The sequence below is a fragment of the Drosophila kikkawai genome, chromosome X, assembly GCF_030179895.1.
Source record: "Drosophila kikkawai strain 14028-0561.14 chromosome X, DkikHiC1v2, whole genome shotgun sequence".
Taxonomy (NCBI): domain Eukaryota; kingdom Metazoa; phylum Arthropoda; class Insecta; order Diptera; family Drosophilidae; genus Drosophila; species Drosophila kikkawai.
The window spans coordinates 17876505-17903369 of NC_091733.1; the positions used below are offsets into that span (position 1 = coordinate 17876505).

Genomic DNA, 26865 nt, shown 5'->3' on the forward strand with positions numbered 1-26865 from the left:
CAGTCTAAGCCTCGGATTACGCCGTCCAATCGGACGCAGTCTCGGTCAGGAGGGGATCGAGGCATTAAGGCATTGAGAGGTATCGGGCGAGGTACAGGGAGCTGAAGTGAACTCCCGCAGCGAAGTCAGACCCAAACATCACATCTGATCGGCGGCGACAGTGGTCTCAGATACCAAGTAGCGCCACAATGCACTGAGAGAAACGTAGGGAAATAATAAATAATGAAGGCAAAGACAAAGTTTCAACACTCATCATTTTTATTTGATAATTCCGCATAATTTTTTCACTGTGCCCCATTTTGCGGCATTTGTCGCGCAGTCCCAGGCTCACTCCCTGCCCGTGTCCGAATCCAGGTCTAAGTCCAAGCCCAAGCCCAAGCCCAAGTCCATGTTCGTGCTCGTGTTCATGTCTTGCCATTGAGCACCACCGCTCGTTGTTGGCGCTCTCTCTTTGTGGTTCTGCGGATTGTGTGGATTCTGTGGCTCTGTGGCTCTGGGGATTGCACCCAGCGGCTTCCGTCAACGATCCCATAAGCGATTTGCATATTGAACGGCAGAGAGTGAAAACCGAAGAGCCGAAATCCGAATAAAAACAACACAGGAGTTTTCGTTGAAATCACTTTGTTAAGCCCTCGGATGCCCCGATCTGGGCTGGGAATCGGTGCGATTCAGAGGCGTACATAATCGGAACTGAAGTGGTGCCGTCGTGGTCACGCCGGTGTCGACGGGCGGAGGCATTAACTCTGCCGGCTTTGCGGCCGGCCGGCCGCTTGCCCAACATATCTCATATGCAGCAGGCCGTGTTGACACTTTTTATGTGTTTCATAAATTAAGTTTTACAAAATAGAGAATCGAAGGCGGAGGGATTTCTTTTGTGATCTCTGCGAGCCGTGGGACACTTGGTGGGGTTCGGGAATCGGAGTCGGGACTGGAGATGGGGGATGGGGTATCCGCGTTTAATGGTTGACATCTGAAATTTCTGTGTTGGCCGACTTTAACACGCATTTATGGCCGCTGCTTTATGGCCTTCGGAATGCGTTAAAAAAACGTTCCTTATGACGGCTGCCGCCGATTCTATGCGATAAAGCCAATAATAAAGATGATTGGTGTCTGGAATGCCATTTTTCTCATCTTTTGTCCGAGGGATGCGATGCGTTGCGATGCGATATACGAGCTCTCGCAGCTTAGCGGCAATTTTGTTGTGAGACGAAAATGAGTTTCATGTGAAATTCAAAATTGAAAGGAGCTGAAGCTCTCCTCATCTCGGACAGACTTTCGTCTGTCTGCTGGAGTTGGAGGAGTCGGGGCATACAAATTGACCATTAGCATCGATTGAAGGGGAAACGTGTGTAGCCAGGAAACCTTGGTTCTGTTTAGGCTGCTTTTATTATATGGTTAAGTCATATGATCCTGAACCAGGTTTAGTTTTAGCAAAACTCTTTCTGATTTAAGTCGCCTATTTGCTTGATTTTCAGTGATACTAAAGCTATTCATTTTGATACTATTTTTTACTAGATTTCATTGACTTTGTTATTGTAAGCAAAATTTGGTTGAATTTTTCAAAGATGGGATAACACTTCATATCCTTACTTGGTATTAATTTATCAAACCAACTGGAATCTCTCTGGAAGCCTGAAAGATTCCGTTCCAAGGTTACCACAAAAGGTCAAATAAAACTCGTACGACTTTTAACCTTAAAACATTATATTTAAGGTGACTCTACTTGTATCTATGCTGCCTTTCTTTAAAACGATGCTTAAATATAAAAGATTTATTTCAGTTTTAGGGCTCTCTTTCTTGTAGGGACGACTTCTTCAAAGTATAAGCTCTATTAGCTCCCAAAATACCGACTATCAGTGACCTGCAATTGCCTGCAATTTAGTCACATTAATGTCTCAAGCTGGCTCCAATCACGGAAGCTGGGCTCCAGCCGCAGTCGCAGTCGCAGTCGCAGTCACAGTTTCAGTATCAGTTTCAGTTTCAGCTCGAGCGGAACTGATCCCGCAGACGGTGCCAAAAGCGGTCCAGCAACTATGGACTAAGTACCCTTATTATGGACAGACAACAAACAAATTATATAATTGCTTTGCTCCAATAATACTCACTGCAAAACTGTCACTTTGATGCAATCAGTGCTCGCAACAGATCGGCTCAAAAACACACAGCCAAAGATACAGATACAAAGGCAGATACACGTGCGTCCGAGGGAGAACTGGTTTGGCCAGAACCCGAACTCGGATCGGGCCCAGAGAGCAGCAGTGTAAGTGAGTAAAGAAAAAAAAAAAAAACAAAAAATTAAACATCAGCCGAAAGCAATTAAAAGCCACCGCTGTCGCGCCGCATTTCATCTCCGGGGCTAAATGCCGGCAAAGACCGTGCCAGATTCCAAGCCAAGATCCGTAGAGTACAGAACGGAGCACCGAGCACCGAGAAACGTAATCGAAATAAATGACATTACAGCAGCAGTCCGAACAGGTGGCAATTAAAAAACAATTTGTTTACCATTTAAATTACTTGCCAAGATGACATATGTCATGCAAGTCCCCCCAATGCCACCAAATGGCACAGTCCAAAGACAGTGTAATAATAGGAGCCGAGCCGAGCCAAGTCAAGTCGTTTCCATAGCGGGAATACACACAATGTGCGTCAGATTATCCATGAAATAGCTGGGCTGGCACTGGACCTGTGACTGCTGCTGGGACGGGGGATGGGGATTATAGTATATGAAACCCGTGTTTATATTCTGAACAGAAATGTCACAACTGTTTTTGCCATCGACAAGGCAACTGCCAGCGAATTGTATATGTAAGCTGGACTTCTTACTTAATGTCTTTTTCTCAAGATTCTTGGTATTTCGATCTGTGCAACCTCCAATTGATGGAGAGAAGAAAGAGAGCTTCTGGTAAAGCCGTTATGCATCTTATTTAGTTAGGTATTGTTAGTACTTCTGATCAAAAATATATAAAATTAATTTGCAAGTGAATAGGTGTTATGCATCTTATTATTATTATTTAAAATTGATGTACTAATGACAATTACTTGGTGGAATTAAAACAACTATATATAAAAGCCATTGCGACTTGTCTTCTAAAAAACGATGTGTGAAATTGATCAAGATTAATGTAGACCAGGTTCATTAGGTATTTATAATATATAGAGTTAAATAACTTGATTAGTTATAAAGTCAATAGTAAATAATTATTTCTTTCTGACAAAGAAGACGTTTAAAGGCAGGTGCTTTCTTAGTTTCTGCTGATAAGTTCCCCTTAGACATTATTTTTATTTGCAAAATGGGTGCGGCATTTAAACGCGATTCGCAGAGTTCATTTCGAATCGAATACCATTTGATTCGAGGGCCATCGAGCAGCTGCTGTTGCCTTAGTTCCGTTTCGATTCATCATCTAGCTAAACATACAACACAACACAGTCTCCGATTTGGAATCGTCGTCAAGTGAAGTATTCGTCGCCAAGCGGCACTCATCGCCTCGATCGAGAAGTGAAGTTGAATGGCGATCACGATCGGGCGATGCCTTCGGATCTGGTCGGGTCCCGGGCCTGCGGTCGAATCCGATCGCACAAGCAAGAATGTGACATGGGGACGGACCTGAAGTGGCCCCAGTCTTCGGTGCGAAGAGCGTCTTCTGCACGCACACTTGCGCATTGTCATGTCACGGCGAGCTCTCCAGGTTCTACAAGTGTCCGTCCATGGGTCCACCGGACCATCGCCGCAGACGTGAAGTGTCCACTCAGAATTTGTCACATCATTATTCTTATTTTTCTTTTCAATAATCATCTCTGTACTCGTGTATGCACGCCTGGGAGGTCTGCCATGGCGTGGTGTCCACTTCGTTAGACGGTTTCGGTGGAAACTCCTTGAGCGGCCGCCCGAGATGTGGACAATGTTTCAGATGGCAGATATGGAACGAAGAGTCCCCTCCCCCCGGCCAAGGCGCTCCAGATCCAGATACAGATCGCGCTTATGAGGCCACACACCTTGAAAATATCTTATAAATAATGTTATTTAGGTTTTCTTTTATTTTTGCAAACTGAAAACAATTTAAATTCTGTTTATATAGGTCAATATCAATGCATATAGCTTTTAAGAAAATGCTTTTTAAAAAAGTGCTGAGCTCGAAGTATTTAAATATTCGCGTGTTCTCTAAATTCATATTCGAATATTTCGAAATATATTTTAGAAAATGCTAGAATCTGTCAATGTTAATCAATTGGAACACTGCTTAATGTGACTATATTGAAAACAAAGATTTAAGAGAACAAAGATTAAAAAGAATATAATGTAATAAGATGCAAAACGGATTATAATTTGATTGGACTGTTGAAACTTGGTTTAAAAATTAAAAAAATAAATATAAATTAAAAACTAATATATATATAATATATTTTATTTATTTCCAGCCAACGATCGAAACGGCATCGAATACCGCTAAGCCCTAAGGGATCCTTACACAGCACTAGCAACCTGCAACCTGCAACCTGCAACCTATACAGCCTGTATCTAGTCTACTATATCGTCAGAAATCTACCGATTAGCCGTAGTTCGTAAGCCGCTTGATGAATATTGGCCAGGAGAAGCATCCGCACTTGCATCCGCATCCTCAGCCTCAGCCTCAGCCACAGTCCAGCAGTCGTGTTGCAGATCCCGTTGCCAGTGGAGGAGGCACTGCCACAGTTTCCAGCTCCAGTTCCAGCATCAGCAGCAGCAACGCTCCCGCCATCACCGCCAGTCCCTCAGCATCCTACCTGCTCGGCTATCATCACTACCAGCTGCCCGGCCATGAGCGGCACCATCCGCTTCCGCTCAGCAGCCACCAGCAGCAGCAGCAGCAGCAACAGCATCCGCTCCCGCTCGCCCATCCGCCGCGGGGCAACGCCGAGCAGCGCCTGAGTCCCGTCGACCGGGATTCGGGACCCGCATCCTTCCCGATGGTGATGACCTCCAGTCGCCGCAGCTCGCCACCCCTGCCGCCGCTGACGTTGCCGCTGCCGCTGCCTTTGACGCTCCCGCTGCGTCATCCGCTGGCCCTGAGCCACGGCCACAATCCGAATGCCAGCGCCGGCAACGGCGGTGGACAGCAGCACTCGCCGTCCAGCCGCTCCAGCCAGACGCAGTCTATGAGCGCCCACTTTTCGCAACTGGCCCATGCCCAGCTTCATTTGCAAAGCCAGCTGCAGCAGAAGCTATCGGCCAGTGCCAGGAATAGCTCTAGTTCCGGGTCGGGATCGGGCTCTGGTCCCGGGTCAGGCTCGGGTTCCGGCAGTGGCCCAGCGCCGGAGAATCCCCTCAGCGATCTGCAGAACATGCAGCCCTTTGACTTTCGCAAGATTAGCTCCGCCTCGCTGGGAGCATTCGCCGGTCCGCTGCCCAGTCCCACGGAGTTCGCCCACCATCACCAGCAGCATGCGCAGCACCAGCACCAGCAGCATCAGCACCACCTTCATCGCAGCAACCAGTTCTTCAGCGCCATGGCGATGGCCTATCACCTGCCGCCGCCGCCTCCGCCGCCGCCCCCCCTGCATCCGCCGGGCTCGGACACGCACTCTCCGCCGCCGCCCCATGGCGTGTCCCAGTACCCGCATACGCACCCACATCCGCATCCGCACCAGCATTCGCACGCCGCCGCCGAGGAGGGCGGCAAGCGGAGTGGCGACAAGGGCGGCGGCAGCTCCTCGTCCGCCTCGGGCTCCGTGTCGGGTTCCGGTTCGGGCTCCAATTCGGGCTCCAACTCGGGCTCCAATTCGCAGCGAATGACCCGCCTGGCACTGTCCTCGAACCTGAGGGCCAGCAGGAAGACGCACTCTCCTGGAGGAGGCGGCGGCGGAGGAGGAGGAGGTGGTGGCGGCGGCAAGCGGCAGTGGGGCTCCATGCCAGCAAATTTGGGCACACAGTTCATCAATCCGGTGACCGGGAAGAAGCGCGTCCAGTGCAACGTCTGCCTGAAGACCTTCTGCGACAAGGGAGCCCTCAAAATCCACTTCTCGGCGGTGCATCTGCGCGAGATGCACAAGTGTACCGTGGATGGCTGCAGCATGATGTTCAGCTCGCGGCGCTCGAGGAATCGGCACAGCGCCAACCCCAATCCTAAGCTCCATTCGCCGCATCTGCGGCGCAAGATCTCGCCGCACGACGGACGCAGTGCCCAGCCGCATCCGCTGCTCCTGCAGGCGCCCAATGGCCTTATGGCCGGACTGGCGCCCTTTGGCAGCTTTCCGTTGCTGACGCCGCCGCCGGACTTGCGGCATCATGCGATGGGCGGGGGAGGAGGAAGTGGTGCAGGCGGCGGCGGCGGAGTGGGAGCTGGAGCTCTAGAGCTGAAGCATGGCCAGGACTACCTTCAGAGGTCCTACCTGGATGCGGGCCGTTACGAGGGCCAGCGCAGGAAGCTGCCGCCGGAGCACGAGCACACGGAGGACGAGGACGACGACGAGATTCTCGAGGTGGGTAGCGTTTATTCTTATAGAATCATAAATATATATAAATATATTCTTATAATCTCAAGAACCCCATTCCTAACCTGTTCCTTTTGAAATGTAAAACGTTGTCCTTGCAGGTTGGCATCCACTTGGGCGACGACGAGGACGATGATGAGGATGAGGCCGATGCTGACGGGGACGAGGACGAGGACGATGACGATCCCGATGGTATTGTGGTGGTGGGCGATGAGCTGGACAGTATACGGCTGGAGCACGAGAACGATCACGAGAATGAGCACGATCACGATCACGATCGGGAGCAGGATGAGCACGAGCAGGATGAGAGCGACGAACGCTCCGCGTCGGCCGTATCCGGCCACAGTCAAACCAAAGAGCTGCCCAGTTCGGCCAAGGCGGCGGAGGAGTGCCACAGCCACTCTCTAACCCAGGCCCCGGCCCATATCCAAGCCCACTCCCGCGCCCATGTTCACTCACATGCCCATGCTCACCCCCATGCCCATGCCCATGCCCTTGCCCAAGACCATGCCCACGTCCAGGCCCATATCCAGGCCCATGCCCATGCCCAGGCGCTCGCACAGATGGCGGCCAACAAGCGAAAGCGCAAGAGCCAAAATCCAGTGCGCTGTCCGGTCCAGTCGGACGAGAACTCCGGCGACAACTCGGTGGACTACGACGTGGCCGCCGACCTGTCCATCAAGAAGGTGCGTCTGCCCGTGCAGGCCGCCGCATCAGCCAAAGAAACGGAGGTGGGCGAGTCCACCAAGTCGATACCCTCGCCGCCGCTCACGCCCTACGGCGATCTCAAGCCGGCAGCTCTTAGCATTAAAACGGAGCACGATCCCAGTGTGGACCAAGACCAGGATCAAGAGCAGGAGCAGGAACGGGAGCGGGAACGGGAACGGGAGCAGGAACTGGAGCAGGACCAGGAGCAGCGGGATAAGCAGAAGAAGAGCTTGAGCACCACGCTGGATCTGTCGCTGGGCGCGGCCAACATCAAGTTGGAGCCGCTGGATGAGATGAGCTACGAAGCGGACGAGAATCGTTACCTGCGCATCAAGCAGGAGCTCATGGGTGGTGACGATGACGTTGACGATGGCGACTGCAGCAGCAGAACCGCCACCAATAACAACAACAATAACAACGAGCTCACGAGCAACACCCACATGAAGGGCGAGAATGGACTACGCAGCAACTCGGAGGATCGCCAGATTCCCGAAACCGATCCGGAGTCGTCGAAGCCAGGGCAGGAGCCAGAGGCAGAGCCTGAACCAGAGCCGGAGCCGGAGCCGGAGCCAGAGCCCGATCCAGAGCCAGAGGTGCCCATCGACAAGGAGAACCCGCTAAAGTGCACCGCCTGCGGCGAGATATTCCAGAACCACTTCCACCTAAAGACGCACTACCAGAGCGTGCACCTGAAGCTCCACCACAAGTGCAACATCGACGGCTGCAACGCGGCCTTCCCCTCGAAGCGGAGTCGGGACCGGCACAGCTCCAACCTCAACTTGCACCGCAAGCTGCTCTCCACCAGCGACGATCATGGCCTGCTGCCGGTGCTGCCCACGGATCCGCTGCTGGAGCTCATGAGTCTCAATCTGAACAACAACAAGGGTGGTGGCAATGGAGGTGGCGGTGGCTTCGGCAATCCCTCAGCAACGGCAGCTTCATCCGTGGGCGTGGGACCGGCGGCTGTGGGCAGCATCCAGGCGGAGATCCTGGCACGCATCTGTGCCGGTGCCCATGCTCACGGCCTCAATGTGCCGCTCTGCTTCGAGGCCCTGCAGCATCGCTTCGCTGTGGGCCATGGCCACGGGCATGGGTATCCGCTGGTGGACGGATCACCGGATCCCCGGCTGCTGCTCAATCATGGCGGTGGTAATCCGCTGCTCTTCGCCGGCCTGCCACGTCTACCGCGCTTTCCCCAGCTGACGCCGCATATGCTGGCCACCGGAGCCGGCGCTGGAGTGGGAGTGGGAGTCGGTGGGCTGAGCCCCTTCTGTCGACGCACCTCCTCCGACTCGAATTCCCAGCACTCGATAACGCCGCCAGCATCTAACCAGCGACCCCACTCGCGCTCCCGGTCGCCCTCGAGGTCCGGCTCCGGGGGATCCGGCTCCCCGGACTATGCGCACTCGCATCCGGCGACGACGGCGGTGGGAGGAGCACATGGTGTGGGCTTGGAGGAGGTGGGCCAGCGGCAGAGCCCCGATCGCATATCATGACCGTGTACCTCGTACTATGCCAAGGCGTTGGCATTTTATCACTAGATCCACGGCCGGGAGCGGGAGCGGGACTGGTTCATGCATTGTCAGGCTACTCATAGGACTCTTAGGACTACGGCATTGCTCATTTCGCAGGAGGACTTGGCTCACGGAATACGAAGTACTTTCACCTAGGCTACTGCTAATATAAAATATTAGATGGAACAACTAGCATTTTTTTTTCTATACATAAATATATATATATAAATATAATAAATACGAGTCCCATTTTTTTTTTTTATTTTTTGGAAACTTGTATTTATGGAAAACTGTTGTTGTTTGGTGTACAAGAATCGTCGAGAATCGATAATCGAGAATTGTGTAGAGAATTGATAATACATAGATGGCAAAGAAAGCATGTAACAAGTACTAAATGAATAATTAACGATATATATATATATATAAATATATATATTATTGTTAGTGATACTCGAGATAATGTGTAAGTACGTAGCCACTAAGCAGCGCCTCTACTGGTAAATATATCGTGTGTAATATTTTTTTTTTTTTTTTCTATTGTTAAAACGAGAGGAGAAACCCCCTGAGTGTATTGTACGATATATCGATAAATGGCAACGGAAACGGAAATGAAACGAGTCAACAACGAGAAAACGCTTGATATATACATATATGAAGAAACCAACAAAAACGGACGATGATCAGAGAATACTGAATATCGATTTAAATCGATTTATATCGATTTAGCGATTGTACGAACACTGATTGCCGATGATCACTGATTTCGATTAGTCTCGAATCCCAGCCGAAATAATAGAGTTTTGTTGTTTTCTTTATTACAAAAACAAATCCTAAAGTAATTATATAGTGGATTAGTTAGTTCTGAAGCAGTAACCAGGCAAATACCTTCAACTCATATTTAAGCTATATATGTTTGCAATAAAATATCTAAAAAATTCTTAAAATCCTTTATGTGTGCACTTATCTCGGGCGGGGAAGTTCAGACCTGTGAGTATTTTAAGGTAAGTAGAAAAATTAAATATAGCTTTATGAAAACATGAGTTAAGGATTCAAGTCAGAAAATGTTAACTACAATTTCCGGAGAAAAAATACATTGTGGCTAAAGCTACAATTAAAAGTGTAAACTTTAAAGGTCCTTGAATGTAATCCCTTGTAATTCCCAAGTCCGAATTATGTAGCAAAGTTTTCTGATTAGTTTTCATGATGGTTCATGGTTGACTTCTCTTTAATATTTTTTCTAAAATAGAAAGATTAAATATTTAATTCACAACAACAAGACATTTTTTCTTTAAAGGATAAAGGTCTTGTAATTCTCAAGTCAGAATTCTGTAGCAAAGTTTGCTGATGCATTTTCATGATAAAATCGAATAGAAAACAGCCTGCTAAAGGTGTCTTTTCTTTAATATTTTTTATCCTAAAAGGTTAAGTTTTAAAACACAACCCTTAGATGATAAGACACTTCTTTTTTCGAATGAATGCCCTAGTAATTCCCAAGTCAGAATTCCGTAGCACAGTTTGCTGATGAAATTTAATGGTAAAAGCGAAACAGACTACACAAAAAACCAGCTGCAGTTGTGTTTTTAAATATTAAAAAAACACATTGCAAACATTTTGTTAAAATAAATACCCAACTTTAGTCTGAAATGTAGTCTCCAAATATTAGTTCCCCATAGATACCGAATAAATCGGATGAACTTGAGCGAATCGGAGGACGATAGTTGCTTTTTCGGGGGAGGAATTGCAAATTGCTGATAACAATTAGGATTGCAGATAGCTGGCAATGGAAGTGGCAGTGGCAGTTGGCTTGCAGTTCTCGGCAAGGGTTGCCAGCCAGCCAGCCAGCCATTTAATTTTAGATCGATTAAGGGAGCTCGTAAATTTCGCGGACGAGGACGAGGACGAGGGCGTCAGTGTCCAAATAAATAAATGCAGTGCCAGTATCTGCACATGCAGTCCGTGTCCGTGTCGGTGTCGGTGTCGGTGTCGGTGTCCATGGGGTGTGCTCGCTCGTATGTATAGCCATGAGATATGGGTGCGAGCGTCGTGTGGTTGGCCATGTCACCCCTGGGCCTGCATAGACCAGTAACATTGCCGGCTGCTTCGCCATTGCAATGGCCTCCCCTTTTTCGGGGAAAATAACAGAGCCCGAACCGGGCTAAGCTGCGCTGAGCTGGCCTCTCTGGGCTGTGGTGCAATTTATTTAAAGTAACATTTTAGTGTTTCCTTCCGCTGAAATTCGCTCTCTTCCTTCCTGTTGGCAGGATACTCCTCGCCGGTATCAGTATCGGTCTCGGTCTCGGTCTCGGTCTAAGTTGGGGGTTTGGCCCTCTGTGTCTGTGCCACACTATACTGGCTCCTGGCTCCTGGCTCCCGACTCCTGGCTCCTGGCAGAGAGACCTGGAACAACAACAGATTATGGGTAAATAAAATTGCCACAATGTTATCGTTAAGCCTGCAGCGGACACGCAGAAAACTAGCGGCAGGCAGCAGCAACGACAACAGCAGACACTGGCAACGGGATATCCGTACCAGCGGCACGTCCTCGTACTCCTCCGCCTCCACCTTACATATCCTTACATATATTACGTATTACGCCGCCATATGGCATATGTATGCCAGAGAGTCCTTTCCCCCTCTATGTAGAGCCTTCTATGTGCGAGTGTCTTCCATTTGCCACCTTAATGTGCCATTAAGTGTGGCGCCACGGCGAAACAATGTTCGGGAGGGAGTCCGCTGTTACTGCCTGGGGTGGACTCCAACAATTTAAACTGTTTCTAATTCGTTTGCTTTAAAATGCAAGTCAGCCCAAGGGGTTTGTTGCGTAACTCCTAATGGGTTTTTATTTGGATTTTGTAAAAGAAAAGAAGCGACAGTTGGTTGTTTTTCAAGTGCAAGTTAATCTAGTGCTTTATAAATTGGTATTTCTCATTAATTTACCATAATAGGAAAACTATAAGTCCCTAAGGTCCCCAAGGTAACCCCCTTGATATCCTTGATTTCCTATTTAAAAAAGATTTCCACATAGATATCGACCTATTCTCAGCTTGTTACCAATTCCAGTGGAGGACATTTCATACTGAAATGTGTGCCCAGAGGCTTCCACTTGCTCCACGGCTGTTTTGTCCCGAAGGTGGCACCAGGTGGTGGCTCCTCCCCACCTAGGATACACGGCTACATGGATGCGTGCATGTAAATCAGTTGTACATAAGGACAAAGTGCACCGACCATCGAGGCACGGAGCACAGGTAATGTTGCCCAGATAGTTGGATGGATGCGATATATATGCATATATATGTATTTGTGCATATAGAGGAGGGCATATACTACTGGCTCATGTGGCATCCCAGGGCACACATGCAGTCGAGGAGGCCCCGAGCCATGTCAGAGTGGGTGGGCGTGCCTCTGCCGCTGTTGGTGGGCCTGGGTATGGGATTGGAGTTTGGAATTGGAGTGGGAAATGGGATTGGGATTGGGAATGGGAATGGGAATGGGAATGGGCTATGTGGCAGCCCAAAAACTGATAGTGTACTCCTGCCAACTGCAACTAATTTGTTAGTAAGAGGGACCCACCCCGGCAGCCGGCAGTTAAATCACATCGTAAATATTGCTGCGACCACGGACACTTTCCTACCAGGCCGACATAACTCCTCCCACTCCCACACCCCCCAGAGGGGGCTTTTGATAAATAAAATGGAAAAAAGAAACAGTATTCTCGATATTTAGCGTTAGTTTTGGATTGTTAGGAGCAGCACATGCAACCCGCCGCCAGTCGACATGCAAAATAATGACTGTCTGAATATCCAACTCACTTAGTAGGGCGACTGTGCACTCCCATTCGCACTTGGGTTAGCAGATGGGTGAAGAACATGGTTTAACAAGGATTATAATTCTGTAATAATTGCTGAACAAAATAAAGGGATTAAGTGCCAAGAAACTTTGGATGTTTCGAGGTAAAAGCATTAGGAGTTTTCCCTGGTTTTGGTACACTCTTTCTTAAGTAAAAAGTCGAAACTAAAATTTTTTATTCTTTAAATAAAGAAACAATTGTTGTTGAACATTGGAACTGGCACACATTTTCCGGGAAAGGATTCTGCAGGAATATCAGTTACAAGCGTGAACAATTTACAAATATTTGAGGCTGTTGATTAGCGCGATGGATTGAGCAATACCAAGCGGAAAATCGGAAAATCTGGGCCAGGCAACCTCTGGTCGGGGCCAAAGGGGTTCTCGGCTCTCCGTGGGCAGGTAGAATTAATCCAATTTAGAGTGCGCTAGGCCGCCGCTAATCCACAAAACGTTTTGCGACTCCCCGGACTCGCGGATGTGGATCAATGAATGAATCCGTGGCTTTGGCTCTCATTGATCTGCTTTTCATTAAGCGCGCATATCTGGCCGGCGATTAAAGCTAATCGCTAGTGTCGCGCTGGTGTCCCCTGGGACCAGGATGCCAGCGTAATCCCCGCTCCGTCAAGCATAAATAGCTTGGCCAGCGGCGAAGAGGCCACAGTCAAGCGACAATTCCGACCAGAGAAACACACACGCACACCCACACAGCATGGATACGACGACATCGGCGGTCTTCCAGTCCAGCTTCTCCATTCGCTCGCTGCTCGCCGGAGCCAAGACGGAGGAATCCACGCCGTATGCTCCACCCAGTCCCAGCGACTCGGGGCACAGTTCCGAGGAGGCCTCCTACGACGAGGGCTCGGGCTTGGTCAGTGGTACAGCGAACTCCAGCTCCAGTTCAAGTCCCAGTCCCAGCTCCAGCTCTAGCTCCATTGCCAGTCCCAGCTCCAGCTCCAACTCAAGTCCCGTGTCCAAGCCCGCCTTCACCTACAGCGCTCTCATTGTGATGGCCATCCGGAGCAGCCCAGAGAAACGGCTCACCCTGAGCGGGATCTGCAAGTGGATCGCTGACAACTTTGCCTACTATCAGAGCCACAAGAGCGTCTGGCAGAACTCGATCCGTCACAACCTGAGCCTGAATCCGTGCTTTGTACGGGTGCCACGGGCCCTTGACGATCCCGGACGTGGTCACTACTGGGCCCTGGATCCCTATGCCGAGGATCTGACCATTGGCGAGACGACGGGACGACTACGACGGGGTCAAGGTGGTGCCCAGCATTTGGCATCTCGGACCGGTGGCAAAGCGCCGCAGGCTGCACTGCATCACGGCGGCAAGGGCTATGCGTCACCACATCCCTACCAGCAGCTGCAGATGCTCCAGTACCAGTACCAGTATCGCCAGCAGCTGGCCATGTACCAGAGCTATCAGCAGCAGGCGGCAGCGGCAGCAGCAGCAGCAGCCTTCCATCACCCGAAGCCACCGCAGCATCATCATTATCATCAGCAGCAACACCAGCAGTACTTTATCCGCCAGGAGGAGCAGCACCAGCATCAGCATCAGCTGGAACCTTATCCCACTGGCTATGCCGACAAGTGGACCCGACAGCCCGTGGAGCGCTTGTGGCGCTAGGACTTGGCCTCGGATATCCTTGACTGAGGCGAGCATTCAAGTCCATCGCTTGGCGTAGAACGCGGCTTGGTATTAGGCCCAGAAACAATCCGAAATCAGGAGTAGGAAGAGGAGCAGGAAGAGGAGTAGAATGAGGAGTAGTAAGAGAAGTAGAACGAGGAGTAGAAAGAGGAGAAGGGAGAGGAGTAGGAAAAGGAGTAGGAAGGGGAGGAGCATCAGAAGGAGCAGGAGGAGCAGGAGCCACAGAAAAGCTCATTGATCCCAAATTCTCATTACCTTTCATAAAATGTGATTATATGTATTTTATATATAATATATATGCTTATGTTAAACATATTTTAATAAAGAAAAGTTCAAAGGACAAACGGCAAATGACTTACTTTTATTACATTTACTTTTATACAACTTGATAGCTAATAAAATTCTCTAGAGAATTTTAAATTGGATATAGAGACTTTAGAACTTAAACTAAATCCCGAGTTCTTTGACTTCCTCGGCTTATAATTCAGTTCTTGTACATATATTTTCCTCCTATCCTCTGCTAAGAGTCTCCGCATCTCTTCAAGCTCCACCGTCGTGGCACAGCGATGGAGCCCAGATAGTGGTACGGCATATGATGAAAATATCTCTCGTTCATCGCTCGGGAGTGACCCCTGCTCGGGACTCGGGACTCGCTCTGTTTGGTTTGTGTCCGCTGCCTGGCTTTACCTAACCCCCAGTATACCTTAAGTGCACCTGTCGTGGAGCTGAACGCTGCTGCTAACCCAACTCTAATTCCCATTTAAGGCCAAAAGCAGCCAACGAGCAGTGTCATCATCGGCATCTTGGCCATCATACTAGGCCTAGGCCTGGCCATAGGAATCCCTATGGATACCACGACTCTCAGCCCGATCGTAACTTAATGCTGGCGGTCAGTGCCATTACAGCGGCAACTGCGGCTGCAGCAACAACAAATAGCTTATGAAAGAGCTAATCTGATAATACAGAATTGAAAGGGGCGGTCACGGCACGAATTCTTCTACACGCTCTCGATACGATGGCAGTCTGCCCGCCCCGACATCCAAAGCCAAAGTCCGGCGATTGACGACAGCAGCAGCAGCAGCAGCATCACACGGAGCCAAAAAAATATCAGGAAAAATTCGAGTATCAAATATTGCTTTGCTTCTAGTTAAATTTAGTATTTACTTATTAAAGTTGGATTTGCTAGTTTCTTGTTAATTTAACAGCAACTAGTTACTAGAGACTACGTACTCGTTTTCTGCGTACTGGATTCTAGTTGTTAAGAGTATATGACCATAAGATTATACCATTTTATTAGCATCTCATTTCATAGTAGTCTTTACTGGTTACTAGTTACTAGTTAAAAGTTATCAATTACAACTGAAATAGGCTATTTACTACATAGTTGTAATGAGTACAAAATATCATTACCAACATTAATATTATTTGCTCAGGTAATATTTAAAAAAGATGTTTAAAGAATGGTATTTCTTTTACTAGTTACTCGTTACTTCTTTTACTAGTTACCAATTGCAACTTACTCTCAAACATAATTAGATATATATTTTTTTCTCTATTAATAAAATATTTAAGGTATATTTTCAAAAAATAAATTCAAAGATGATCCTCTTAATCGTATTTCATAAAAAATTCTCACAGTGTATCTGGGGGCAGCAACGTCAACGAAGCTGCCATATTGGTAAAGTGCACCGAATGCGGCTTGGGACAGAAGGGATCGCTGGTCAGACGGCGAAATTACATTTGGCCGGGTCCAAAGTTGGGGCTGAACTTGGCTGCACTTGCATTATGGGTAGATACAAGCACACACCGAGTACCTCGTGTACCTGTGTAATAGAAGGTTGGCTTAGCAGCAGCAGCAGCAGCAGCAGCAGTAGGAGCAGGAGCAGCAGCACTCAAGTGCTCTTAATCTGCCGGGAGATTGATGGCATGGGACCAGATGTCAATAATTCAGGGCAATGCCGGTAGTTTCCTCTGGCCGAAGAATATATTCGATCCGACCAGCCAATATATCCAACGTTGCTAGCAAAAATCCTTTGGAAAGTTTACAAATATAGAAAGAATCTATATACATATATATTATTTTAATTAGTTTTCCTTACTTTGAAAAGTCATATCTAATATTCAGGGTTAAGGTTCGAGCCTTGATTGCTTAATTCTAAGCAGTAATCTTGTGTTATATGTAGATTTAAGATGAGTTTAGGTGCGAAAGAAATCAGCAAATCTATAGCTAATCCCCTCTGTTAATCGTATATATATTGTTAGTGGATAAACCCCCTTACTGAAATTGATTTCTCACATGGTTTTGTGGCAACTTGAAATCGATAGGACCTTGCATTCCCTTCCGCATTTCCTGCCCAAAAGGGAAACGGGGGGATGGAGGCTCCCCTTACCTTCTCAGAGTCAACAGCATGGGGAACAAAGGAAGAGATTTAAAAATCTGCTCGGCTCAATTATAAGAATTCAAGCCAATCTCAATTCTCGCGAATTCACCGTCCCAGGCTCGCATTATTGCCGTTTCTGGCCTCGCGTCTCGTGATCCCGATTCACTCTGCGTTCTCCTGTGGTCATTCGTCATCTCGAGATTGCGCACACACACACAGAGCGATGGGTAGGGAGAGGGGTAGAAGGTCCGGCCCCCAATCCAGGCTCCACGACCACAACCAAGTCCCAGATCCCAGTCATTGACACTGATATGTGTGGCAAGGTATGTCTTTCGAAATGACAATCTGCAATTTGCTATTCGGAACCGTTTAAAGTAATTTATTTTTATTCCCGCCGAGGACGAGATCCACTCTCGGCACCGCATTCGAACCCGATCTCCGCTGGAGCTGGACCGGAAGTCTGGTCACGGTCGCCAATGGGTCGACCTTCGTCCAAACTCAGATGCCAAGGAGAAGAAGGTCCGAGGGTCCACAGGTCTCGGTCTGGGGGATACATGTATATATTGACAAACGATACCCGTCGTTAGCGAAGAAGGGCTCCCCCAGAAACTTTCCACTTAATTAATGACCTCACTACTTTTGCTGGCTCGCAAATCAATCCCTGAATCCCAAAAGACATCTATTAGGCACATGTATTTGGGTTTATGCGGTGACGAATTCGTGAAATCATTACATAAAATATCTAAAAACTCTATTTCTATGTAACTGGTTACAATATCATGAAATCACAGTTTGGCAATATTTTTTTTATAACTGAACTATTACTGAACAATGACTAATTCGTGAAATAAGAATTACATGAATTATGCATTTTTCCGTGAAAGTTGTTGGAATTCTCGTAACACGAACTTGAAATATCTCTAAAATTAACTTAAGGTAAAAAGTAAACATTTTAAACATTTAAATTTGTAAAAATATCAAAATTAAAGTAATCAAAAAATTGAAAACATTAGAAATTTAGGCGTAAAAAAACACTGATGTGTGATGAAATTATAGAATTTGTGGTATACCGTTCAATTTCTTGATATGAATACACGAAATAAAATACATGAAAATGCATCGCATAAACTTGAGAAAGAGTTGTGCCAAGTAGCATTCCGTTATGGTAAATTGACTTGCTGAATATTTCATGGGCGCAATGAGAGGAAATAGTTCCGTGTTCAGTTCACCCACATCTTGGAATTTTTTCGTCCGCCCAGGGCACTGACCACTGCCGGCCTTGATGGAGCACTGCCACAGCCCCTGGCCGTATGTCAACCCTTTTCTTTGGCCATCCCAAGCACGTCTCATAAATAATGCAGTCAATTAAGCCAAGCGAATGTGTCGCAGAAACACCCTTGACAAACAAGTCACAAGGGGTCTGTCAGGGGAGCTAGGCAAAGATTTGCTAAGATTTTGATTAAATATTGGAAATATGCTAGGATTTTGTACATTGACTCTATCTAAGGTTTTTGGATAAATTTCAGAGTGTTTATTGAACGCAAATAGTTTAGTTTTGATTTATAAATTTAGCAGAAAAAAAAAAAAAACTATAAAAATTGTAAGCATTATAAGGGATCTTCTTGTATCTTAAATAAGTAATACTCTGGAATAAATTAATGCATATTTATGATAGACTTTAGGAAGATATCTTGGTTACCCAGGGTTTTATATCTATCTTGTCGTGTGCTCGTTGTAATTACGATGCTTACGCTTTTTACCTGTCGATTTGCTTGGGATGCCGGTACCTGTACCTCGTGTCTCCTCTGAGTAACGAATATCTACTTGTAAAAAGCTCTGTTAATTAACAACAATTAATAATGTAGGCAGACCTCAACTACCGGCGAGTACGACTGCGCGTGTATCCTTGTTGCTGTTGTCCCCCAGCAACGACGACGACAACGACGGGGATGTCTTTGCGAATTGCGTGTGAGGGCCACATTTGGAGGACATGCGTGAATAAATAAGAGTTGCCAAAGGTATATTGTCACCCATGCCACTAAAACAAAATGCGCTTGTCATATACATATATCACCGGAGCCAGGGCATTGGGCATTGGGGCTGCTCGGGGGACTAGTCACTGTGGACACTGGACAGGGGTCGCTGCCAGTCCTAACCGGGCCATAAAATATGACAAACTTAACAACGGCACGGACTGCCGGCTAACAACGGAGCAGTGACAGAGACAGAGACAGGCGACAGGGAGGACAGGGACAGGAACAGGAAGAGGAACAGGGACCTGGACGTGGACTTGGACTTGGACTCGTACTTTGGTTGTGGACAACAACAGCTGCGAGGTAAGGTGGACTGGACACCCACTTCGCAGCTGTCAATCGGTTAAATCGTTATGGGCACTTGACGGGTTGGAAGAAAAAAAAGAAGAAAATAGAAAAATGCAGCCGTAAAATGCCACAAAGTCGCTTTTTAAATTATTAACGACAACAAATGTTGTGACCGTTTCAGTCGTCGCTACTCGACATTTTACTTTACGTCTCACCAATATCCCACTTCCGCTGGCAGCAGTCGATATCCAATTCGAAATCGAAGCCAGTCGCCGAATGTAATGTCATAAACGTTGTGATCACTGTCATCATAATTTATAATTGACTTGCTCGAGAATAAATGGCACCGAGCATGGCCGACCACGATCATTGGCATCCTGTCGTCACATTCATTTAAACGGTATGAGGGCATTGGGGAGTGTGAGGAGCCAAGTGACCCGAAGGTGCGGTACCAGTGCCCTTCTGTGGGATACATACGATCCAGGGTTTGGGGGTTTCACATTTCGTGGAGCAGCGTCGCCTGGGCAATGAGCTTCGGTAGGGTAATGTGTGTACAAAAAAATGGATTATGATTTGAAATCTCTTTAAGTGGTGCCTAAAATTAGGCTATGCGATTTTTAGGCCGTTTTAAACGGCCGTTTAAACCATTGTTTTCTTGCCACTTTGATTCTTTGCCATAAAGATTGAGATAACTATACATTAAAAACTCTAAAAATATACTGCATTATTATTTACTTAAAATAAATCTCTTGAAATGGCATCTAAAAGTATGCTAGTTAATCTTGTGCATCTTTTAAAGCCCCACCAAAAATCCTGGAATATTTTAAGCATACATTTCAAGGTTTACCACGTTGTTTTGTGAGTTTTTTCAACACCATGGGTTTGTTTCCTTAACGTAATACATCATATAATCACAGATAGCAAGAGTATAATCTATATCCTTAAATTAAAGGGGTCCAAGGGCTGCCTTCTCTTTTCTTTGCCTGCTCAGGTAGGGTATTTGCATTTACGCCTTGACGGGCCGGGCAGTGCGAACGGAATTGGATTCTCGGGCGCCAATGTTTGCACCGCGGGGTGCTCCTGGATGCAATGATGCGGAGCCGGGAGTCGGGACAGCGAGCAAACGAAACCATTTACCTTCGGCGGGGCATACTTAGGCGCTTTTATTGCGCTGCCCGTGAAATGAGAAATAAAACAATGTTGTCGCTGGGATCCCATCAGGCCAGTGTCCCTGGCCGTTCCTGATCCTCGCCCTCATTCGCAGTCCCATCCTCCCGTGTGTGTGTGTGTGTGTGTGTGTGTATGCCTTGTGCCATCTAATAGTTGGAAAGGAAGGAAGTTGTGAATCTTGTTTGCCGGAGCCTGACAGCTTTACTGGGCCGCAGATTGCTATTGGCCTTTTGTGCCCGCTGCTTTTCACCGGCAGCCTTTTTCAAGAGTAATCGTTCAATGAACCGATTGGCAGGGTAATCTGGCCCATAACATGTGTTGCCAATATCAAGGCCGTGCCGGTATGCACCCAACTCCCACTAAGCCTTCCGCACATCTTTTGCCACCCATCATTCAGCAGGAGACAGCTGCGGTCAAAAAAATAGGTTGCAAAGCGCTATGGTTTGTGAATAAAAAATACAAAATAGGAGATTAAATAAAAGATAGTGTACTGATTTCTATAGCTCTTTAGATTATCTAATTTCCAAAGTTTGATATTAATTTTAACAGCAGTTCTATTATATCACCCGAAACTGTGACTGTAAGTGACTTTGCGAACAAAGGGCTTTGTGGCTGGCAAAAGTTTCGCCAAGACGACCCTTCTTCGTCCTGGGGTCAAAAACTTAAATGCCCAAAAAATGGAAAAAAAAAGTAGAGAGGGGGACTTGAACGTGAGCGATGAAAAAAGCGAAAATCCTGAGCTCTCGGGGGCAACATGATGGGTAAGAACTTGCTGCCGCCGATAAGATTTTCGGTTGGGAAAAAGGGGCATTGAAAAGGGTTTTCGGCCACTTTTTCTCGCTTCATCACTTATGCATGCTTTGGTCTATTAGATTTCCGTTTCCGGTTCAACTGTAACGCATAAAAGTTATACAACGTGTTTGAGGTTTTACGCTCTTTTGGCGCACACACACGTCAATGCGATTTGAACCGCCAAGGCTTACCTTACCACCTGCTTCTGATGCTTCTGGTTCCGGGTCGTGGTCCCTGGTCCCTGGTCCTTGGGTCTCAATCCTATCCCTCTTACTGGACTTAACTGACATGCTCCAATTGTGCCACGAAGCCACGGGGTGGGGGAGTATTAAAATGTTGTATTATTTTTATTATTATTTCTACACGTCCCTCAATGTGCTGCTGCAGGGTCTATGGAATAGCTTTGAATATATATTTAAATAAAATTTAGAGATTAAACTTTTTAAATATATATTTAGACAAATATTACATTCCAAGTGTCTTGAATGATACAACTCAACACACCATTTCGATATAAAGGATCTTTAATTCTGGCAATTTATTTGATTACTTTTGTGCTTAATTAAAAGGAGAAAATTACGTAAAATATACTATTAAGTAACAGGTACTTTACTGTCGAGACTGCCGCATTTCCTAGGTCTATTTTGTTGGAAAGTTCAAAACTTTTTGACATTTCAACGCAGAGGCTTTGTCAGGACCTGTGTGTTCATATGGGCATTTAATTCGCTCCATGTCCTTGGCATTACTGCGATAAGGAAGGGAATGGATGGATGGATAGATGGTCAAAAACCTGAGCCCCTTACCGAACGTAAAAACAAAAGGGGTGGCTGCAACTCTCTGCTCTTAAAGTTGATCCCCTTCAGAAGTTATTATTGCTGATTCCTTAAGTAGCCCTTACCATCGCAGATCCAACTCTTCTTTGGATAAATCTGTTTGGGAAGTGGTTTTTGCATAAAAATATAAATATATATAAGTTCAGATACATCCTACATTTCATACAGACATAGTTAAATAAAGACTAGCCAACGCGTTGATGAAACGTTGGTGAAATGTTGATGAAACGTTGTTGAATCGATGAAACGTTGATGAATTTGGTATAGATTGTGGTACTGCAGGCAGACTCCCCCACTTAAGTCAACTTTGATACCAATCTGACTGCAATATCCCCACAATATTTCTATACTTACAGTTGAGGCAACATAGTTTGAGACCTTCTTTGACAGGTGTATTGAGAGAGCTATTGCAGGTGTCTCCAATAACAATAGAAGGTAGGCTCTCTGTTGATTGCTCTGACACCACCCGTTGATGAGGCACAAGGCTGATCAATTAACGATCCATCAGTTGTTGGAAGGATAATGCATGCTTTGTTTGAGCCCAACGAATATAAACGCGGGACATTAATAATTGTGACAATTCCACACGTTGTCTATTAATCAAATGAGTTTTGTAAAAAGCTCCCAATATGACAACAGTGGAGAATTAATGATGCACTTGTGACCGATGACCAGGAATAGGAATTGCTGTGGCCCAGGACGAAAAACTGAAAGAGGAAAAACCAAAAACCAAAACGAAAACGAGACTGAAAACAACAAATCATCAATTGACAAATCGATGCGCATCACTAAAAACTCATTATTCCAATAACATGAGGCCGGGGCTCATCTCCTTGCCGATTGTGTGTTCTGTGTTCTGCTGTGCTGCCCTGCTGGCATCTCCTGAAAACAGCATTCAACGCAACCATCATCGGACTGCCGGCCCTCGTCCGTGGTCCATCGACAACGCCCCCGCCCCACCTGACATTGGCCTGACGTTGACGTCCACGTTAAAGTTAACGTTAACGCTGGGGCTTCAAAATCGTCGCATTCGTCATCGTCATATCAGCCGCTCATCTTGTACTTGAGTGCGAGAACAGTGGTCATTATCTGTTCAGATTCTGTTGCCCTCGCTGGGAAGGGGGAGGAGGGTCGGGTAAGGGGAAAGGAATTGGGACAGGCACTGATGCAGTGTGAAAAAAAGAGGCAGCATAGATTTAAAAATAAAAAATTAAGAATTTAGATTTTACATTATGCAATTTTAAACAATTTCAAAGGGTTTTTATGTATATTTCAGGTATATTTCATATACATTTTATCCTGGCATCCTGGCAATCATTGCAAATTGGTTTCTTTTCTTTTTTTGAGTGCATCTTCTTCTCCACGACAACGGCGGGTAGAAACAATTTTGCTGCTCACTGCAATCATTGCCAGGATCAGGCTCAGAGCCAAGAGCCAAGGGCGAGGAGGAGCCAAGGAGCGGGCCGAAATCCACTTTGCCTCATTCGTAATTTACCAGGTTAATGGCAACGGAGGGAGGCCAAAACCGAAACAAGCTGAGGGCGACAGCTTCGTCCAAAACGATGGCGAAACACACACAAACACACAAACACACAACACACACTAAGCCACATACAAAAAACAATGCAAAATGCCGGGAATAAAAATAAAAACAGACAGAAGGAGACTGAGGAGAAAAAAAAAGAGCACACCTGACTAGACCGAACAATGGCTCCCATTCCAACCCATCTCATCTCATCTCGTCGCAGTTCATCCCATCATCTCATCTGGATCCAAGTCGCTGTGACTTCATCGCCGACTGCGACTGCATTTCGATGTCAAGACACTGAGAAAAAAAAGGGGTATCAGTATTGGAACTAGTAGGGTTTTAAAAGAGATTGAAACTTAATATTCAATCAAGACTTTAATAATATAATAATATAATAAGATGCATAGCGGTCATACTTTTGACTTTTTGCCATATACAAGCAAAAGAAAAAACATTTCCTTCAACTTTCTTCAACTTCCTTTTGTTTTGAATAAAAGAATAATTAAAAAAAAAAAATAAATGAAAACCCACGATTGGGCGTATTTTTCTGCAGATGGAATAACGAGATGTGAGTAACGAGATGTTATGATTTTTTGCTGTGTGAGTCCGTCCACTGACCGGCGTCCGGCGACCAACTGCCAACCTTTTGGCCCGACTGCCTGTCCATCCATCTATCCATCGAGGGAGAAACACTCGCACACACACACACACACTCTCAGAGTTGGAAGTTGGAGTCCGAGACAAACATACATACATACATACATACATTATTCCAATTCTGATGGTCATCATCTTTATCATTAACTTTTTGCTATCGAAGATTATGGCCGTGTCGGGTTATTGCCGTTGCTGGTGTTGGTGTTGGTGACGTTACCAAGTCCAAGTTCGAGCTCGAGTCCAAGTCGGAGTCGAAGCTGGAGTCGGAGACCCATGGTGTCCATGTGAGCGACAATGGCGCAGAGTGAATTAAAAATACAAAAATGAAAATAAATCATCATCAGAGACGCATGTCAAATTCTCCTCTTGACTGCGTGTGCTGGACTGGGCCACAGGGGCTGTGACTGGGAGGAGGACTGCGAATGGGATTGGAACTGGGACTGAAGTCGGGGAATGTTGGGCTGAGATTTTGAGGCGGAGGCGACAGCGAAGACATCGAACCGGACATGGTTGTTGAGCAATGTCATTGCAAATGTAACATGTGATGAAAATAATTAAGACTGGGACAGGAGGCAAGGAGGCAAGGGTAAGGTACTGTGACCTTGATTGTTTTTTTTTTTATTATATAGATCTCAAAGCTTCTTAAGACTCAAAATTTTACAACTTATGGATTTTATATCCCTTTATGAACAAGTCCTTAATTTTATTAGTTTATTTTATATCCTACAAGCTTTTCTGTGGTTTTGACTTATATTTAACCATCTTAGATATCTTTAGATCCTATTTTTATACAATTTCAAGTACTTTCGTGGGTAAATATTTTAATACTCTCTCGCCTTGAAGCCCTAAGTAAGTACCTAGATATCCCCCAAAGAATCTATTGGGAGGTATTCCCTGCCAGGATACTGCAAGTATGTCTCATCTATCTGCTAGGTTGTGTGTTTCTTCCAAATATCTGAATGTAGCTCATCCCCATGCCAGTTAAGGAACACAAGCCCCCCACAAAAACAACCAAATGAGAAAAAGAAACAAAATCAAATTCAGAATCGAGTTGCATCGCATCTCAGCGCATCGTTGGGACAAGAAGACGAAAGACACAAAAAAGAGTAAGTGCTCAGGTAACCAATGGATTGGTTCAAGTTAGTGATTGCACAGTTTAATAGCCGCATTATTACTACAGCCAAAGAGAGAGAGCCGTGCAAAGACCATAAAAGAATGAACTCTCGGGCAAACCCACGAGCAGCGTCGAGCCCCCATGTACCCGGTACCCACTACTCCGTATAAAGCATCCAAGTATCCCAGCATCGCAGCATCCCAGGCACCGTTCGAGTTCCAGTTATGGCCACAGTGCGCCAAGTGCAACTGCAGCTTGCAGCTTGCTGCTCGGGCGCAGCATTAATGCTTTCCAAGTTAATGAATATTGTGTTTCATAGCCTGCCACAGAAGGCTGAAGTAGTCTTTTACAGCTTCCGACTGGAATCCGTTTTGCCCACTGAAAATAAGCCGATAGAGCTCAGCGCGAAGATGGTGCACTGAGAGAAAAGCTGCGTGCCGAAATATATATTTTAATTTGCAAGCAGCAAATCAATATTAATAGATTTAAATCAACAATTGCTATCGTATTTGATTGTTTTATATATATATATATGTATATGTATATATATATATATCAGTCGTCCTTTCTTTCAGTGTTTGACGTTGGGGCTTTGGCAGCGCTTTGGATTCGGGCTTGCCAATAAGCCGCTGCTGCTGCTGCTGCCTCGGAAGGTCGTGCCCGCCATCAACAGATCACCACGACACACTCCGCCGAAGCGCCGTCGTCGCATCTCCATTTCCATCTCGTGCTCCCGCTCCTGCATCATCTCCTGCTCCTCCCTGCTCCTCATCGGATCGACATCGATGCATAGCCACGGAGCCATGTGCACATGGAGCTGGCAGCGAGCAAGTGTAGGCGTAATTGTTTTATGTTGCTCGCTTCGCTACGCAGACTGTTTTTGGGCCTCGATGGCGGCTTGGAGCATGATGGGTGCATCTGGGTACATGGAGGCGCAGGGATTGGATCGACTCGAAGAGCAGTGCACTGTGAAAAAAGTAGATTTAAAAGGTGGTAAAATAAGTACAAATATTTATGGCAGAAAGGTTACAAAAATATATAAATAATTTTATAAAACATAACTTGAATTAAGACTGTTTTTTCCATATTGAAAAATATCGATTATTTATCGATTTTAAAGGGAAAAGTTCCCTGGGAAAAACGAATTATAAAGAGGTTAAAAAAGAAACAATTATACATGAAAGTTTAAAGAAATGTTTCTACAATAAACGAGTTTTTGGTGATGAAAGCAGTTGTTCTTGTATTTAAAAAAAATCGATTATTTATCGATTTTAATGTAAAAAATAAAGCTTTGCAAAATATAATATATAGTACTATATATATTTTTAAAAAAATTTCAAAAAAACGTTTTATTTAAGCTTTATAAAACACTTAAACTTTAAATACCCATTTATCCACAATTCGAGTTGTTGTTGTTATTTTTTCTGGTTGTGTGGCACCTCCATTGGGACTGGCTGTTTGCCAGTTAGCGTCGTTGTTCCAGGAGCAACATGCCTTTTAAATTGGCCGACTGCCCCGCCCACCTGCCTGGCATCCTAGCCTCCGCCTCCGCCTCTGCCTCCTTCTTCTTCTCCTCCTCCTATATCCACCAGTGACTATGGATATGGATCCCATGCCGTAAATGGTAGCACTTGAGCCCCAGCCCTTCCACACCCAGCTCCCCTGCCCCTCTGCAATGAGCGCATTTTCAATTTTATGCAAATTAGTTTGGATTTGCTTGAGTTTTGACTGTCGACACTGCCGATCGTCGATTGCAATGCGATCCACGGTAGGTGTTGGCCCAGGTGAGAGTGCCCGCAGAGGCTTTGTGGGGAAAATGCCGCCGACTGCCAAGCATATATACTTTATTATTGAATGGGTTACTTTTGGGCTTAATCAAGTA

At 46.2% G+C, this 26865-nt stretch overlaps 2 protein-coding genes across 7 annotated transcripts in view; both read left to right on the forward strand.

The window, feature by feature from the left end:
* Positions 1 to 9625, forward strand: part of disco-r (disco-related basonuclin zinc finger protein) — a 32016-nt gene extending 22391 nt beyond the window's left edge. For all 6 annotated transcript variants that reach the window (XM_070288308.1, XM_070288311.1, XM_070288306.1 and 3 more), the window contains 2 exons: positions 4417 to 6456; positions 6570 to 9625. In XM_070288308.1, the coding sequence (XP_070144409.1) occupies positions 4573 to 6456; positions 6570 to 8672 (3987 nt within the window). In that variant the 5' untranslated portion in view covers positions 4417 to 4572 and the 3' untranslated portion in view covers positions 8673 to 9625. The remainder of the gene's footprint in view (positions 1 to 4416; positions 6457 to 6569) is intronic.
* A 3620-nt stretch (positions 9626 to 13245) lies between these two features.
* fd19B (forkhead domain 19B) lies at positions 13246 to 14166 on the forward strand. The gene is made up of 2 exons (XM_070288562.1): positions 13246 to 13345; positions 13418 to 14166. The coding sequence occupies exons 1-2, from the start codon at positions 13246 to 13248 to the stop codon at positions 14164 to 14166; spliced, it is 849 nt and encodes a 282-aa protein (XP_070144663.1).
* Positions 14167 to 26865: the final 12699 nt, after the last annotated feature.